The sequence below is a fragment of the Lissotriton vulgaris genome, chromosome 11 (genome assembly GCF_964263255.1).
Source record: "Lissotriton vulgaris chromosome 11, aLisVul1.2, whole genome shotgun sequence".
In the NCBI taxonomy this organism is placed as follows: domain Eukaryota; kingdom Metazoa; phylum Chordata; class Amphibia; order Caudata; family Salamandridae; genus Lissotriton; species Lissotriton vulgaris.
Window position 1 is genome coordinate 734,114,362 of NC_141699.1, and position 15,791 is coordinate 734,130,152.

At 50.5% G+C, this 15,791-nt stretch overlaps 1 protein-coding gene across 1 annotated transcript in view; it reads right to left on the minus strand.

The window, feature by feature from the left end:
• Window positions 1-15,791, minus strand: part of GIGYF2 (GRB10 interacting GYF protein 2) — a 1,722,773-nt gene that overhangs the window by 1,117,249 nt on the left and 589,733 nt on the right. Inside the window, exon 8 of the mRNA XM_086942529.1 lies at window positions 12,278-12,355. Coding sequence (XP_086798655.1) covers window positions 12,278-12,355 — 78 coding nt within the window. The remainder of the gene's footprint in view (window positions 1-12,277; window positions 12,356-15,791) is intronic.

The following is a 15,791-nucleotide window of genomic DNA, read 5'->3' on the forward strand; positions in this document are numbered from 1 at the left end:
CTTAGTCCAGCAGGACAAGAAACTCATACCGCCAGTCCCGTAGGCAGTCCCGATACCTCGTAACTGAAGAGGATAAATGAAAATCAACACAAAATCAATAGCTATCTCGTATCTTTGAAAGATAACCGTCGCGGTGCAATGTAGGACAATTCCTTTCTCTCGGCAGACCGGGTGACCCCATGTAAGTGAACCTCCTTCAATCAATGCTCCGAGCTGGGTACATGAGTATTAAACCTTGAAGGGGTGCCCTGAGTCCGGGCTCAGTCACAAATCTGCTCATTCCATCAATAACCTGCCGCTAAAGTGGCGTCTAATAGGGCCAGCTGTGCATGAGGGAAGGGATGACTTAGCACAAAAAATTTGTAATCTCAGGCCGAGTGGGACAGGGACTTCTGCGGAAAACACTGCAACCATGTATCTGCATCTGGCTTCCTTCAAGAAGTGGGAACAACTGCAAGACGGCCGAGAGATGCCAGCTCATTATCCCAAGGCTGAACTCCCAGAGAATGAGCGGACACCACTGTTGAGGTGAAGTCAAACACACACAAAAGTTAGGGTAAAGATGCGGAGGAGCGTTACCATCGCAACAATGCGCGTCCACTGGGTTTCCCAAAGCGGGCTGAAGGAGCAAACACTGAGCAGTTTGTTGAGGGTTGGATAAGGGGTACCCTGAAGCACAGTGGGCTAACCCCATTGTTTATCACTCAAAAGGGCACAGCGTGCATTGGTGGCTTCGCCGTGGCCTGGAGCACCCCGGGGTTGCCATCATTGTCTGCATTTTAAAAGATTGGGACTGTATCCTTAGAGCGGGTAGAGACACTAATACTGCTAAACATGAGAACCAGAGGATCTCCCTTTAGCCAGATTACACTAACAAAATACAGGGCGCTTGAAAAACATTTCTGGGGTTAGGGCCGAGCTTCGCTCTATGGGCCTCTGTTACATGTTTCTACACCCAGCTAGACTGAAAGGGTTCTCAGGGAGCAAATCTCACTTTTTTGATAATCCGGAGGATGTGAGGCAGAGGCTGGAGATCTGGAACAAGGCGCCTAGGGAACACCCTGGCTCCTGGAGGTCTGGAACTCAAGAGGTTGTACGCAATGGTAGGAGCCAACTGGAGGATGGGAGGGATGCCGGACACTGACCACCGCCAGTCCCCTAAGAGGGAAGATTCTGTTAGAGTGGAGATAGAGGCCGCCAGCACCATGGCACTGGCTTGCCGGTTTCAGAGGTGGCGTCAAAAATGCAGGGGGAAACTTCTTTGCTGACCGAATCTTAATCAGGGAGTGGATCCTGATGAAGCCGTTGTCCTTTGGGTATAATTTCTTCTAGTTTTTTCCTTTCCAGGAAGGACTTGTTTCTTCTGTCGCATAATGGTAATTAGGGAAGGGGGGGTTCATACGAGGATTTATTGGCTGAAATCATAATAGTTATTGTGGCAGAGCGTTGTGTTCAGGCTTCATGTTTAAGTTTTACATCTGAAGGTAAGATGTCCTCTGTGCAGGTTAAGTCTTAGTGGGTTGGCTCTTCACCACTGTTGTAGGCAACAGTGTGGGTGGGGGGGGGGGGGGGGGGGGGGGGGTAGAGTAGGCAAAGTTTGGTTGGGGGTGGGGAGTAGGATTAGGGAATGAATCCTGACAGCTAGACAATATTGGATAAACAGTGAGAAATTAGGTTACCATGCATTTCGGGAAGGGTTCATTGATCCCACTGTTTGGTGTTTTTAGTTAGTTGTTTTGACGGTGCATACACCACAACAGTCCAAATACTTTCGGATCCAGAGGGCTTTAAGCTGGACATGTTGGGTGGCAGGGCTGAGGGCATGGTTTTGAGAGGGGAGGAAATACTACACCTATTGGCTGAAAGAATCAATATTATCAAATGGAATGTCTGCAGGCTCCGAGGATATTCCAAACGTATTTGCTGAAAGAATCAATATTGTCAAATGGAATGTCTGCAGGCTCCAAGGATATTCCAAACGTTTTACGGTCCACACTTTTTTTTTTAGACGCCATAAAATTCTCTTTGATGTCTGCAAGAGACCCATCTGGGGTCTGAGGAGACTCAGAAGTTGCAAAGAAAATGGAGGGGTCAACTGTTCTGCCTCTTATTCACCTTACGCCTGAGGGCTAGTTATTTGCGTGGCTCTGGGGGTCCCCTTTTAGCATACCTACAGCAAGACAGATTTTGGGGGAGGCACATCATGCTTCAGGGCACCGGCAATGGGAAAGAGAGCACGCTCTTAAATTCATACTTCCCCAATATTGATGACCAAGATTTTCTTGAGGGAATACAGGACATGGTGGTAGGTTGCGTGGGATCCTCCATATTCTGTGCGGGGAACTTGAATTGTGTTTTGGATGGGATGAGGTATCATGGTCCGCCCAAGGAGGATACCAAATACTTATGACTGGCTTGCTAAGAGCCATGCAGAATTTGGGTCTCTTCAATGGGTGGCGGATGTTGCACCCTGACAGCCGAGAATATACGTGTCACTCTCGGAAACATAACACTTCTAGTTGACTGGGCTGATACTTGGTGGGAGATGTGGATAATTTCTGGATAGGCACAGTGACGCACACGGTTAGGTTTCTCTTGGACCATGTATCCTCTTTACTATCTCTGCACTGGGGCAGGAGGTTGACTGTTTCGAGCATGGCGTATGCTTAAGAAGATCTTACCAATGCCACTTGTAGGGCAGACTTTGGGACTGCTCTAGAAAATTATATATTTGATAATTGGGGGGGGGGGCATGAATACCAGGGCTCTAGAGGGGGGGGCATTAAAGGCAGTAGTTGGGGGGTGCATACAGAAAAAGTGCACGCAGTGACTCTGGCGACCCATAGAGAGCTCCATTCCCTTTGGTATACACTTGACAAAAATGCACTTGAGTCCTATTGTCAGATGTTGTATAGTGAAAGGGATAATTCTGGTAAGCTGTTGGCTTTGGTCTTATGGCGGGAAACAGACACCATCTATATTGTCCGTATTGAACGAGCAGGGTTAATTGCAATCTCGGCAGCAAGATATCCGGTCTGCCCTGCTGGATCACTTTAAGCAGGTCTACAGAGCTGGAACACAGGATGTTGATGGGAGGATGGACCACTCCACATACAGGACCCGCAACATGCTCAATGAACAAGTTACTATCTGTAAGAGAAATAGTTATAGGTTACTTACCTTAGAATTATCCCCAGGCACAAGACTGGACCAGGAGATTTTTTCTTTAGCAGTACCCCTGCACGTTGGTAGGTGTCGTTGGTCGATTTGGCGGCCGTCGTTGGCGTTGCGGTCGCCGGAATGATGTCTCCCCTGCACACTGAAGTCAGTTCCTTACACGACATTCCACACTGGAAGCTCAGAACTACGCAAAACACTGACTACCGGTGCACATAACTAGGTCCTTGAAAGGGAGTTTCTTACCCTAGAAGTCAGTTCGCAGAACAGAGAGGACGGGTGAGTCGGTAAGGAATCTCTAATTAATATGTCTCTCACAGATATATTGTTACTGAAGTTAAGTAACCTATTCATCTGAAAGAGACTTTTGGTTATAGATTCCTTACCTTAGAACAGATACCACAGCAATACCAACCCCGGAGGGGGGTCTGCGAACCAAGTTCACACCTGAAAGTCCTGGAGAACTGAGCGGCCAAAGAAGCTGTCTCTTCGGACTTGACTATCCAGGTAGTAATGTTTAGTGAACGTGTGCCGTGATGCCCACGTGGCTACCTGGCAGATGTCACTGAGGGGGACTCCATGTCCCAAAGCGGTACTGGCCGACGTCGCTCTGGTGGAATGGATAAGCAGTTCTACCCGAGGCTCTTTTTTCGCAAAGGAATAACAGATCATAACGCAAAGGACGATCCATGGAGAGAAGGTCCGCTTTTGCACGACCAGACCCTTATTGGTACCCACATAGCCAACAAAGAGTTGATCGTCCACCAGGAATTGTTTTGTGCGATCCAGATAAAATGATAACGCAAGTTTTGGATCCAGTCCATGGAGTCTCTCCTCCTCCTTGGAAGGATGCCTGAGGCGAAAAGAAGGTGGGCAAAGTGATGGTTTGTCCAATATGGAAAGAGGTAACAACTTTGGGAAGAAAAGAAGGCCCAGTCAAAGGGCAACCTTGTCCGGAAGGACAGCAAGGAAAGGAGGCTTAGAAGACAGAGCCTGAAGCTCACTCACCATGTGTGCAAAGGTGAAGGCAACCAGAAAAGCAGTCTTCAAAGTCAAATGTCTGAGAGGGCAATTATGTAGTGGGTCAAAAGGAGTACACATAAGGTAGGTTAAGACGAGATTCAAGTCCCACCGGGGCATTACGAAAGGAACATGAGGACAGAGGAGAGTAATGCCCTTAAGAAACCAATTTACAATAGAGGGTTGAAAAGAGAAGGTTGATCAGGAAGGTGAAGAAAGGCTGAAATGGCTGAAAGATAGCCCTTTGAGGGTACCCAGAGCAGGGCTGTGCTGGGCCTAAAAAAGTAATTAGAGGAGAACCTCATGAAGAGGGGCAGAAAGGAGATCCACAGCCTTTGCTGCGCACCCTTCCACAAATTTGTTCCATCTACAGGCGTATCCTGTTTCAGTAAAGGGACGCCTGGCTGCCAAGATTACAGACTTCAGGAGGAGGGCTAACAGCTGTCAACTGTCGACGCTCAATCTCCACGCAAGGAGGTGGTGACTGGACAGATTTGGGTGGAGGACTGTCCCCTGCTGCTGCAACAGAAGATCCTCCCGAAGAGGCAGTCTGATCAGAGGATCGATGGCCATGCTCAAGAGCTTGGGATACCAAACTCCTCGTGCCCAGTCTGGAGCTACAAGAATGACTTGGGCCCAGTCACGCTTTGATCTTCTTCAGCACTCTGGGCAGAAGTGTATGGACGGAAAGGCATTTAGAAGACCGCAATTTCACTTGTGACGAAAAGCGTTGCTGAGGGAGTGCCACCTTGGAAATTCCAACGAGCAGAACTGCTGATATTGCGCATTCTCTTCTGTGGCGAACAGATCTAAACAAGGCTCTACCCACTGCTGAAAGAGACCTTGCACCACCTCCGAGTAAAGACACCATTTGTGATAGCTCATGCACCTGCAGCGGAGTTAGTCCACCCTGGCATTCAGAGAACCTGCCAGGTGTTGAACAACCAGGGTCATGCCCTGATGTTCCAGCCACGTCCAAAGGCAAAGAGCCTCCTGACATAGGGTCCACGACCCCTCCCTGCCCTGTTTGTTGCAGTACCACATGGCAGTGGTGTTGTCCGTAAACAATAAATGCAGTCAGTGCAAGACTAATTGCCCGGAGCTCCAGAAGGTTGATGTGGAGCCCGGACTCCGCCGGAGACCAGAGTCCCTTCCATGTGGCTGCCCCATCCCAGGAGAAACGCATCTGTCACCACTGCTGTTGACCCAATCCTGGTCCATTAGCCACCACTGCAACTGGTGTGCAGTGCCCTCTGAGATCTGGAAGCAATCGGAAACATTCCCCTGGTGCTGTGCCCACTGGAACTTCAGGTCCCACTGCAGAGCCCGCATATGCCACCTGTCATGATCCACTAGCGGGATGCAGGAGGCCATAAGGCCCAGCAGCCTAATTGTCATTCTCGCCGAAATCCGGGATAGAGGCCAAAACATCGGTATCATAGCCCAAATATCGCGGACTAGCTGCTCAGGAGGATAAGCCCGAAACTGGACTGCATCCAGAACTGCTCCGATGAAAATGAGATTCTGAGAGGGAATCCGGTGCGACTTCGGCACATAGATAGTGAACTCCAGCGAGTGCAGGAGGTCCGCCATAGTCTGAAGGTGGGAGACAACAGCCTGGGGCGACTACGCTTTCAACAGCCAGTCGTCGAGATAGGGGAAGACTGGGAACCCTGATCTGTGCAGATGAGCTGCGACCACTGCCATCACCTTCGTGAACACACGAGGGGCGCTGGTAAGCCCAAAGGGAAGCACAGTGAACTGAAAATGCTTGTGGCTTCCCGTGAACATAGGTAACGCCTGTGGGCTGGCAGGACAGGGATGAGGAAATTAGCGTCCTGCAAGTCCAACAGTCCCATCCAGTCTCCAGGGTCGAGGGCAGACAAGACCTGAGCTAATGTCAACATTTTGAACTTCTTCCGGAGCCAAGATAGGACACAGGCCTTTGTCCTTCTTGGGTACCACGAAGTCGTGGGAACAACAACAGAGACCTACCTCTGGTAGAGGGAATCGCTCGATAGCTCCCTTGGCCAAGTAGGCCGTAACTTCTTGACGGAGAAGGGCCAAATGATCCTCTGACATGCGATGAAGTGTTGGTGGCATGGATGGGGGAGGGGTAGTCTCAAAGGTGAGGGGGTAGCCCCTTCGGACTATCTGAAAAACCCACCTGTCTGAAGTGATGTTGTGCCAGTAGGGGAGGTGATGGCAAGTCCTGCTGCCCAATGGCAACTGGTGGCCCTGAAAAGACTGGGAAGGTTTGGAGGCAGTTGCAGGGGGGTTGGTAGACGCACCAGCCCTTTGGACCCAAGACCCACGATGCTGGGTCCCAACTCCCCGGCCATGCAGAGGCTGGGTGGCTTGTGCAGTACTCTGAGCGGAACGTGACGGGACACCTCTTCCAAGGCCACAAAAGGGGCGAAAGGCAGACTGCATAGGGCGAGAAGACGCTGCAAGGCCCAAGGACCTGGCCGTAGCCCTAGAGTCCTTGAAGCGCTCGAGTACATTGTCTGCCTTGTCGCCAAACAGGCAACGACCATCAAAGTGCATGTCCAAAAGGGTAGATTGGACGTCCCCAGAGAAGACAGAGGTTCTCAGCCAGGCTCAGGGCGTGGAAATCATCCTACCCAGCGAGTCGTGAGTGTCCAGCCCACGCTGGATGGTAAACTTCGCTCCATCTCGACCCTCGACAACAGCGTGGGTGAGCATGGCCCAGGCCTCCTCCGGGCACTGTGGCAAATCTTCCGCAAGCGTGTTCCTCACGGAATGTGTGTAACGGCCAAGGGACATGAAGTGTTCACCAACCACAGTCCAAAGTTGAGAGAAGAAAACATCTCCTTCCCAAATGGTCAAGCTTCTTTGATTCCCTATCTTGAGAAGCTGTTGGGCAAGCACTTCTTTTGAAGATGAGGCTTTTTACCACCAAGCTCTCAGGGGTAGGGTGTTGGGAGAGGAAAAGTGGGTCGCACGGTGCAGAGCGGGTGATCATCCTATCCACAGGAGCCAATGTGTTGGGCTTGAACCAGGAGCCCAGAAGGACATCAGTGAGGGCCTCATTAAAAGGCGACAAGGGCTTAAAAGAGTCTGCTGCCGGCTGAAGCACCTCAGTCAGGAGGTTAGTCCCGACCGCCCCCTTAGGAAGCTCAAGGCCTTAGCCACCCTATGAAACACCACAGCGTAGGAAGCTCCCTCCTCTGTAGCCACGGTAGGGGGAGAAAGCATACCAAGGTCTGGGGAAGTATCCAGACCACTGGCATCACCCAACTCCTCTTTCCAGTCGGGCTCTTCAAGGTGGTCCGCCAGAGGGTCAACAGACCCCTCCCAGGCCTCGTCACCCTCCTCGGACTGCCACTCAGGGTGGTAGGGAACGCCAAGGTAGAACAGCGGAACAAAAGTACCCTCTGGCGCCGGTACTGGCGTCGACTGATGCCGTTCCGGCTCCGTGTCCAAGTAGGGGAGGCTGGAGTCGACGCCAGCCGAGGACACAACCGGCGTCGGAGGTGGCGGAGGCGTTTTCAGAGGAATCAGTGTATCCTGTGCATACCCTTCCCTCTCCGTACCAGTCTGATCTGCGAGGCTCCCGTCAACTAGTGCGGTCGGATGCTGCTTCTCTATCCGGGATGTGTACTCGCGCAGCAAACCCCAGGAAACTTTAAACCCAGTGAGATCTGGGCAGACAGACGGGAGGTACCCGTCTCAACAGCAGTCCTGAACAAGCCCCGCCCCCACGACTGGTCTCAGCACCATCCCAGACAGAAAAGGAGTCAATGTTTTTCTGCACCCCAGAGATGACAAAGCATTCCTGCTCCCAGCATGCACACCTCAAGGGTACGCGTTCTCTGGGGAGGTCAGTCTCAGAAACCAAACTCTGTGCGTATTTTTCATCTTTTAATTAATTTGCTTAGAAATACAACTAAAGAGGTGGCCTGGAAAAAATAAAGCAATTGTAATGCAATTGTTTCTCCCATTTGTAAACTGTTTAGTAACTTATGACAATAAAGAGATATTTCAGATTGCAAGGTGTGCCTGTGTGAGTCAATGGCTCCTGCTCACAGGGAGGGCGTCTGTGGGACGACACCTCGGCCGGAAGTGCTCGGGTAGCGTAGTGAGTTTTAGCAGCGCTGCGCCCTGGACCAAGGCTAAAGCAATGGTGACTGCTGCTACAGGCTCCCTCGGAGTCCGCCGAGCCTTAAGTGCTGCCTCCCCACAGTAGGCACTCTGAAGGCTGTGCCCCTGCACCCAGCTGACATCTCAGCGCAGGGGGTTTGACCGGATCACTCAAGGCTGGAAAGAAACCCCGCACAAGAGAAGCTACCCCAGCGCAGCGGCGCACAGCAGGACTACTCACAGCAACTCACAGGAGGAGAAAGGCACGGAAACAGGGCCCGCGAAGCACACAGGGCCCCAGGCACACCGGCGGGAGGGCGCATCTCACAGGGGGTTTATTGAAACTCAAGCATAAGACACAACAGAAGTGGAAGATCGGAATCAGAGCCTGAATATCCCGAGCCTGCTGTTCTGGGGGGATAAACTCGAAACTGCGCTGAATCCAGAATCGCTCCGATGAAAATGAACTTCTGCGAGGGGCACAGGTGTGAACCCCAGCGAGTGCAGGAGGTCGGCCGTAGTCTGGAGGTGGGAGACTGTTTGGGGCGAGCCCGCCTTCAACAACCAATCGTCGAGATAGGGGAAGACTGAAACCCCTAATCTGCGCAGATGAGCTGCGACCACCACCATCACTTTCGTGAACACCCGTGGGGCGCTTGCAAGACCGAAGGGGAGCACAGTAAACTGAAAGTGCTCATGGCCTACTGTGAACCGCAGGTAACGCTGGTTGGCCGGCAGGACGGGGATGTGGAAATACACGTCCTGCAAGTCCAATGTTACCATCCAGTCTTCTGGGTCGAGGGCAGCTAGGACCTGAGCCAAAGTCTGCATCTTGAACTTCTCCATCCGGAGGAAGCCGTTAACGCTCCTTAGATCCAAGATAGGGCGTAGGCCCCCTTTGCCCTTCTTGGGTACCAGAAAGTAGTGGGAATAGCAACTACGTCCTACTTCTGGACCAGGAACGCGCTCGACAGCCCCCTTGGCCAAGAAGGCTGTAACTTCCTCCTGCAGAAGTTGCAAGTGATTCCCCCTCCCCCCCCCCCCGACATGCGGTGGTACTTCGGTGGCATGGCTGGAGTAGTCGCCTCGAAGGGGAGGGAGTAGCCCCTTCGGACGATTTGCAGCACCCACCTGTCCGATGTGATGGAGCACCAGTGGAGGAGGGGATGACGAACCCTGCCCCTCACTGGAGTCGAATGGGCCTGAAAACTCGGACTAGGAGGATTTTGAAGCAGATGGAGCGGGTGTGGACTGACCTTGCCGGTGTCCCCCGGCACCGCCACGTCGGTTACCACGTCCGCGACCGCGTTGAGGTTGGTTCTGTGGCTAGCTGGACGTGTGGGGGCGCCCCTTCCTTGGCCACAAAAGGGACGAAAGGCGGAAGTCTGCTGGCGTTGGCCGAGGCCCAAGGACTTGGCCGCAGCCCTGGAGTCCTTGAAACGCTACAGCGCGCTGTCCGCCTTGTCGCCAAAGAGGAGACGGCCATCAAAGGGCATGTCCATAAGAGGTTTGGACATCGCCCGAAAAGTTGGCGGACCTCAGCCAGGCGTGGCGGCGATCCGCCACCTTTGTTGCAATCGCCCTACCTAGCGAGTCCGTGGTATCCAGTCCACACCGAATAAATATATCGTGCTGCATCCCTTCCCTCCGCAAGGGCTTGGGTAAGCTTTGCCTGGACCTCCGCCGGGCACTGCGGGAGCACTTCCGCAACCGTATCCCACAAAGAGTGGGAGTAACGGCCCAAAAGGCAGGCGGTGTTGACAAACTGCAACACCAAACTCATTGAGGAGAACAGCTTCTTACCAAACTGGTCGTACCTTTTGGATTACCGATCCGGAAAGGCGGTCGGGAACACAGTCTGGGAAGTTGAGGCCTGGATCACCAGGCTCTCAGGGGTGGGGTGAACAGACAGGAAACTGGAGTCGCCCGGAACCGGGCGGTGGCGTCGGGCTACGTTCCGATCTACAAGGAGGACTGTAGAGGGCTTGGACCAGGTGCCCAACAGAATGTCAGTAAGGGCTTCGTTGAACGGTAGGAGAGGCTCCGAGGAGCTTGCCTGCGGTTTGAGCACATCAGTGAGGAGGTTAGTCCTCACAGCTGCAACTGGGAGCTCAAGAGCCAAGGCCTTGACTGCCCTAGTCAACACCACGCTGTAAGCAGCCCCCTCCTCCGTAGCCACGGTAGGAGGGGAGACAAAACCAGTGTTGGGTGAAGTGTCCAGACCACTGGCCTCCCCAAGTTCATTTGTCCAGTCCTGGCTCAACTGGCACTGCAGTGCCAGAGGGTCCTCAGACCCCTCCCAATCCCCCTCGTCATCCATTTCCTGAAGGTCAGGAAGAAATGAAAGAGCTGGGTCATCGGTGAAGGGCTCACCGATCGGTCCGACGCCGGATCCTGACCGGGGTGGGGATCGGGGAGGACGACGGCCGAGTGTGGCGCCGGGGACGACACCCTAGGTGATGACGTCGGCGGAGAGGGCGTAAGGTCGACTGGCATTGTCACGGATCCAGGCCTGGATCCTGAGGAACCCTGCGGCATCGGGAACGAAGTCGTCTACGGCACCGGGGTTGAAGCACCCGACGGCACCGGGGCCAAAGCCGCTGGCCCGCTTAGGCTCCCATACGGGTCCGCGGGGCCGAAGGCACCTCGGCGGGACCAGACGGAGGGAAGCGCGACCTCATGGCCATGAGGAAGGCGCTGATCTCCTCCAGCGTCGCGTTCAGTCCAGGGACCGGCGGGTATGGAGCTGGAGGCGGCGCTTGCAGCCCGGCGGAGCCCCGTGGGCGGTGTCGCCTGAACCCCCGGCCGCGTCGCGCAAGTGTCCAGGGGAGTCAGAAGAGAGATGTCACTTCTTCGACTTCTTGTGCCTCTACTTACCCGAGGACTTGGAGCCCAACGAGTGGTGTTGACTCGCTGAGCTGTGATGACTGTGGCCCCGCAACCGGTCCCTCTACCTCTTCCTGGACCAGGACCTCGTGCGGCTCGGGCCGACTGCCGGATCTCGAGGCGTTTACGGGACCGCTCCTGCCTAGCCTTCGACGCCAAGGCCGGCAGTCGGGTCACCACTTGTCATCGTGGTTGGCCGCGAGCCAATAAAGGCACCGACAGTGGGAGTCGGTAACAGACATTAGTCGGTTACAGTCGTCGCAGGGTTTGAACTCATTTATCCCTATCAGCACCGGAGTCGAGAGTCGACTTGAGAAGATCCAAAAGAGATCGAAAAAATAAGTCAAAAAGTGACTAGGAGTACTGCTCTTCCTGGATCTGCGCTTCTGGCGCGGAAAAAATAAGAACTGACGTCAGCACGCGAGGGCGGCGTCTAAGTACTCCACGACGCCTACCGACGCGCAGGGGTACTGCTACGCAAAACTTTCCGGGTCCAGTCTGACGCCTGGGGATATTCTACGGTAAGGAATCTAACACTAACCTGTTTCTTTCAGATGTGGTCTTTCTAGATCAAGCTAACTTTTAAACATTAACAGCACACCTACAAGCCACCAGAAATTCGCATTGAGGAAAAACACTACAGTGACAATCTCAAATAATATTTTGTCAAGTGTTTTCATGGGCCCGTTGGCTCGGTGAATGAATGCATCCATTGCATTGATCTGTGTTTAGTCTCATGGTTAAAGGTTTAAATCCTGGCAAGTCCACTCATGCGGTCAACCCTCCGAGATCGATAAAACAAATTCCACTGCATTGGGTAATACGTGTTATTTCATCACCAAGATAACCCTCTGAGTGAACTACACTACATATAATCCACATATTTTGGAAAAATGAATGTCATTTCATAGACGAAAGAGTAGGTTTAGGGATTGGTTAATAAGATGGATAAGGCATTAGTACAATCACCAAGAAAAAAAATTGAATAAATTGTTTAATGATATCTTCAAGAACTGCCGCTTATCTTCACAGCAACATAAACAGCATATTAGCAGGTTCACAAGTAAGATGTTATATTGACTTGGCGTACCGGTTTTCTGTTCTGACCCAGCTTTGACAGTCCCTGGCACCATCGAAGTGTTAAACGTGTTTGGAAGATGGTCTGGAACTGATGAGAGAAGAAAAAAAAAAGAAAACATCATGGTTGGAGGTAACATAATGCTATGTCCCTTTTATAATGTAATCTTTTTGAAATCTCTACTAGGACATTAACTTGAAACTCATAACACTCAACCTGTTTTTTAGAAATATTTTTATCACATTTAACAGTAAAACAAAAAGAAAATGGAACACTGACACCAGCAAATCACAACCACGAGTACACAGAATGGGCAATGTCCAAAATAGCTAACCATTGTGGCCCCCCTCTTATTCAGACCAAATCTCTAAATTCCCAACATTGAACCCACACTTTCTCAAATTTCTGGGGACAGCCTCTGGCCTTGTACATGGACACTTGTTCACTACTCACCCAATATCAGGCAGTATTTCAAGAACACCATAAGAGCCAAGTTGTAAAAAAGTAGCATGTATGCATGTATTTAGGTAATGTAATTTTCTCAATAATTAATACTTAAATAAACGTTATAGTAATTTATAATGGCAATAGCTTAAAGTTTTGTAAATAACTTTGTTAAGATAATGTTCAATGTATTTTATTGTGACGAAAATCCAAGAACAGAAGTGAAATATTAACATTGTTGTTACATTTGTAAAAAGGTTGAAACATTGAGATAACATATTTGAACCAGGTGTTGTTGAATGGTTGCACAAATTGATGCTGTGGTGGCGCTGAGTGATGTGATGGCCAACGAGTGATGCTGTGGCGTTCAGTGATGCTGTAGTAGTACATAGTGATGTTGTGGTGCCCCTGAGTGATGCTGTGGTGGTACGGAGAGATGCTGTATGCTAAGCTACGTTTTGTTTTGCTATGCTATGCTTTGCTATCCTATGCTTTGATTTGTTATGCTATGATATGCTGTGTTTTGTTATGCTATGATATGCTTTGATTTGTTATGCTATGATATGCTGTGTTTTCTTATGCTATGATATGCTGTGTTTTGTTATGCTATGCTATGCTTTGTTATGCTATGTTATGTTTTGCTTTGCTAGGCTGTTATGTTTTGTTGTGCTATGCTATGTTTTGTTGTGTTTTATTATGCTATGTTTTGTTGTGCTATGCTATGTTTTGTTGTGTTTTATTATGCTATGTTTTGTTGTGCTATGCTATGTTTTGTTGTGTTTTATTATGCTATGTTTTGTTATGCTATTTTGTTGTGTTTTGGTATGCTATGCTAAGCTTTGTTGTGTTTTGCTAGGTTTTGTTTTGTTATGCTATGTTTTGTTTTGCTATCCTATGCTTTTGTTATGCTATGCTGGTGGGTGAGGGTGGGTGAGGGTGGGTGAGAGGGGGTGTGCGGGCAAGGGTGTGTGGGTCTGAGTGTGTGTGAGAGTGTGTGAGGGTGAGGGGCATGAAGGGGTGTGAGGGTGTGAGAGAGGGTGTGTGGGTGGGTGAGGGTGTGTGAGGGGGTGAGGGGTTGTGAGGGGGAGTGAGGGGGAGTGAGGGTGATTGAGGGAGAGTGAGGGTGATTGAGGGAGTGTGAGGGGGTGTGACGGTCGTTCTCCTGTGCAGCTGGTGAGTGTGTATGCATGTACAAATGCATGTGTGGTGTAACGTGTATCTTTGGCGATAGGTATGCGTTTCTATATGTGCATGCACTACAGTCGGCATGTCCAACCTACACTTTGGCCTTCATAAGTCAAGGGTGTTCTAAAAATTTCGAACTTGGATTTTCTGCCCCATTGTGTGACCGCACAAAAGTGCCGGTTCAATGCATAATGGGAGATATCCGTCGTGAGGAGGGATCCTTTACATAAAAAAGCCATCCTATGAATATTTTAGACCCTTACCTCCATAATGGTAGCAATAGCATAATATGGCACTCCTGAATGTGAAAATCCCTGGTGAAATGGTGACGGACATTCTGTAGGCATCCTTGGTATCATTGTTGCCCTTTCAAACATAATACGGAATTGGCATATGTTGCCATTACTTGGTGTTTCATGGGCATAATTTCGATTATTGTGGCCAATCTCTGGCACAAAGAGGTCTTTCCCGACATCGGATGGCTACTCTGGCAGGTGATGGGTATTCAAGGCCTGTAATTGCAATACAAGGGCGGTAGGTGTTGATGTGTACCTGATGTGAGCACTCTAAGAGCATGACAAACTCCAATTTGGAGTGTCAAATGATTGAGAAAATTATTTGAGACTTCAACATATTGAAAATGGATATTTCAGTGATAATTTTGCGGATTTTGGGACACACTGCGGATGATATTTCCACCAGCACCTATCATCAATAAACCATTCATCATCTAAAATCTTTATTAAAGCTAAATAAGCCTTTGTGATATGGACTCAGACTGGCGACATTTCCAACTTGGCCACTATGGGGAGTCAGCACACTCAACCCTCCCAGATGTCATTTCAGCAACCATCGAGCATGATGAATCTACGCCAGTAATTAAGCTGGCACCTAAAACGCATTTGTTTTGTTTGGGACAGCAAATGATGCTAAGTAGTTTCTCCTGAGCTCACCCACTTTTTTGCTCCTAATTTTGGTTTCAAATTTCTCATGTGACCGTCACATTCACCACGGAGGCCCCCGCCCAAAGTCTGCTAAGAATTTTTAGTGGCATTTGGATGGTTGGAATAAATTACTGCCAGAACCATCGCCACTGAAGGCATGCCTGCAGACAGGTCAGACATTTCTAAAGTGTTGGACAATGGTTATTTAATCAGCACCTGCCCGTATATGCCATTAGTCAGAGTAAATTGCGGCTGGATGAAGGACACAAATGTTAATTTAAGCCTGCATGTTTAATGGAAAAGACAGGCTGCAACTATACAAGCTACACAACGTTTTAACAATGCATGTGTGCGCAGTGTATCCGGATTCCTCAAGAGATAAAATTATGAGAAAGCTACACGAGCGGGACGTGCACAAACTACTGGAAGTTTGAATGCTTGAAAACAGCTTATATTGGGATGTGAGTACAAACAAGCAACCAGTAAACGTGTCCGTCCTAGATAAACAAACGCATTTTAAAACAAGAGGTGGTAATGCCACCCGCTATGTGTCAGATGCCAAGGAGTGCTAGCGGAAGTCAGGCAGCCTTCGTTGGGACGTGGGCGGGGCCTGCAAAGAAACAGGAAGGAACTGCCGGGAGAACGTCCTGGTACCCTGCACGCTGAATGCTGGCTGTCGAGGGACACACGGAAAGAGCCCGGTGAGTGGGGGTGTACGCGTGTGTTCGAGTGTGTCTGTGCGTGTGTCTGTCTGTGTGCGCGTGTGTCTGTTTAAGGGGGGGTGCATGTGTGTATGCAGTGTGTCTGTGCGTGTGTCTGCGCGTGTGTCTGTTTAAGGGGGGGTGCATGTGTGTATGCAGTGTGTCTGTGCGTGTGTCTGTGCGTGTGTCTGTTTAAGGGGGGGTGCATGTGTGTATGCAGTGTGTCTGTGCGTGTGTCTGTTTAAGGGGGGT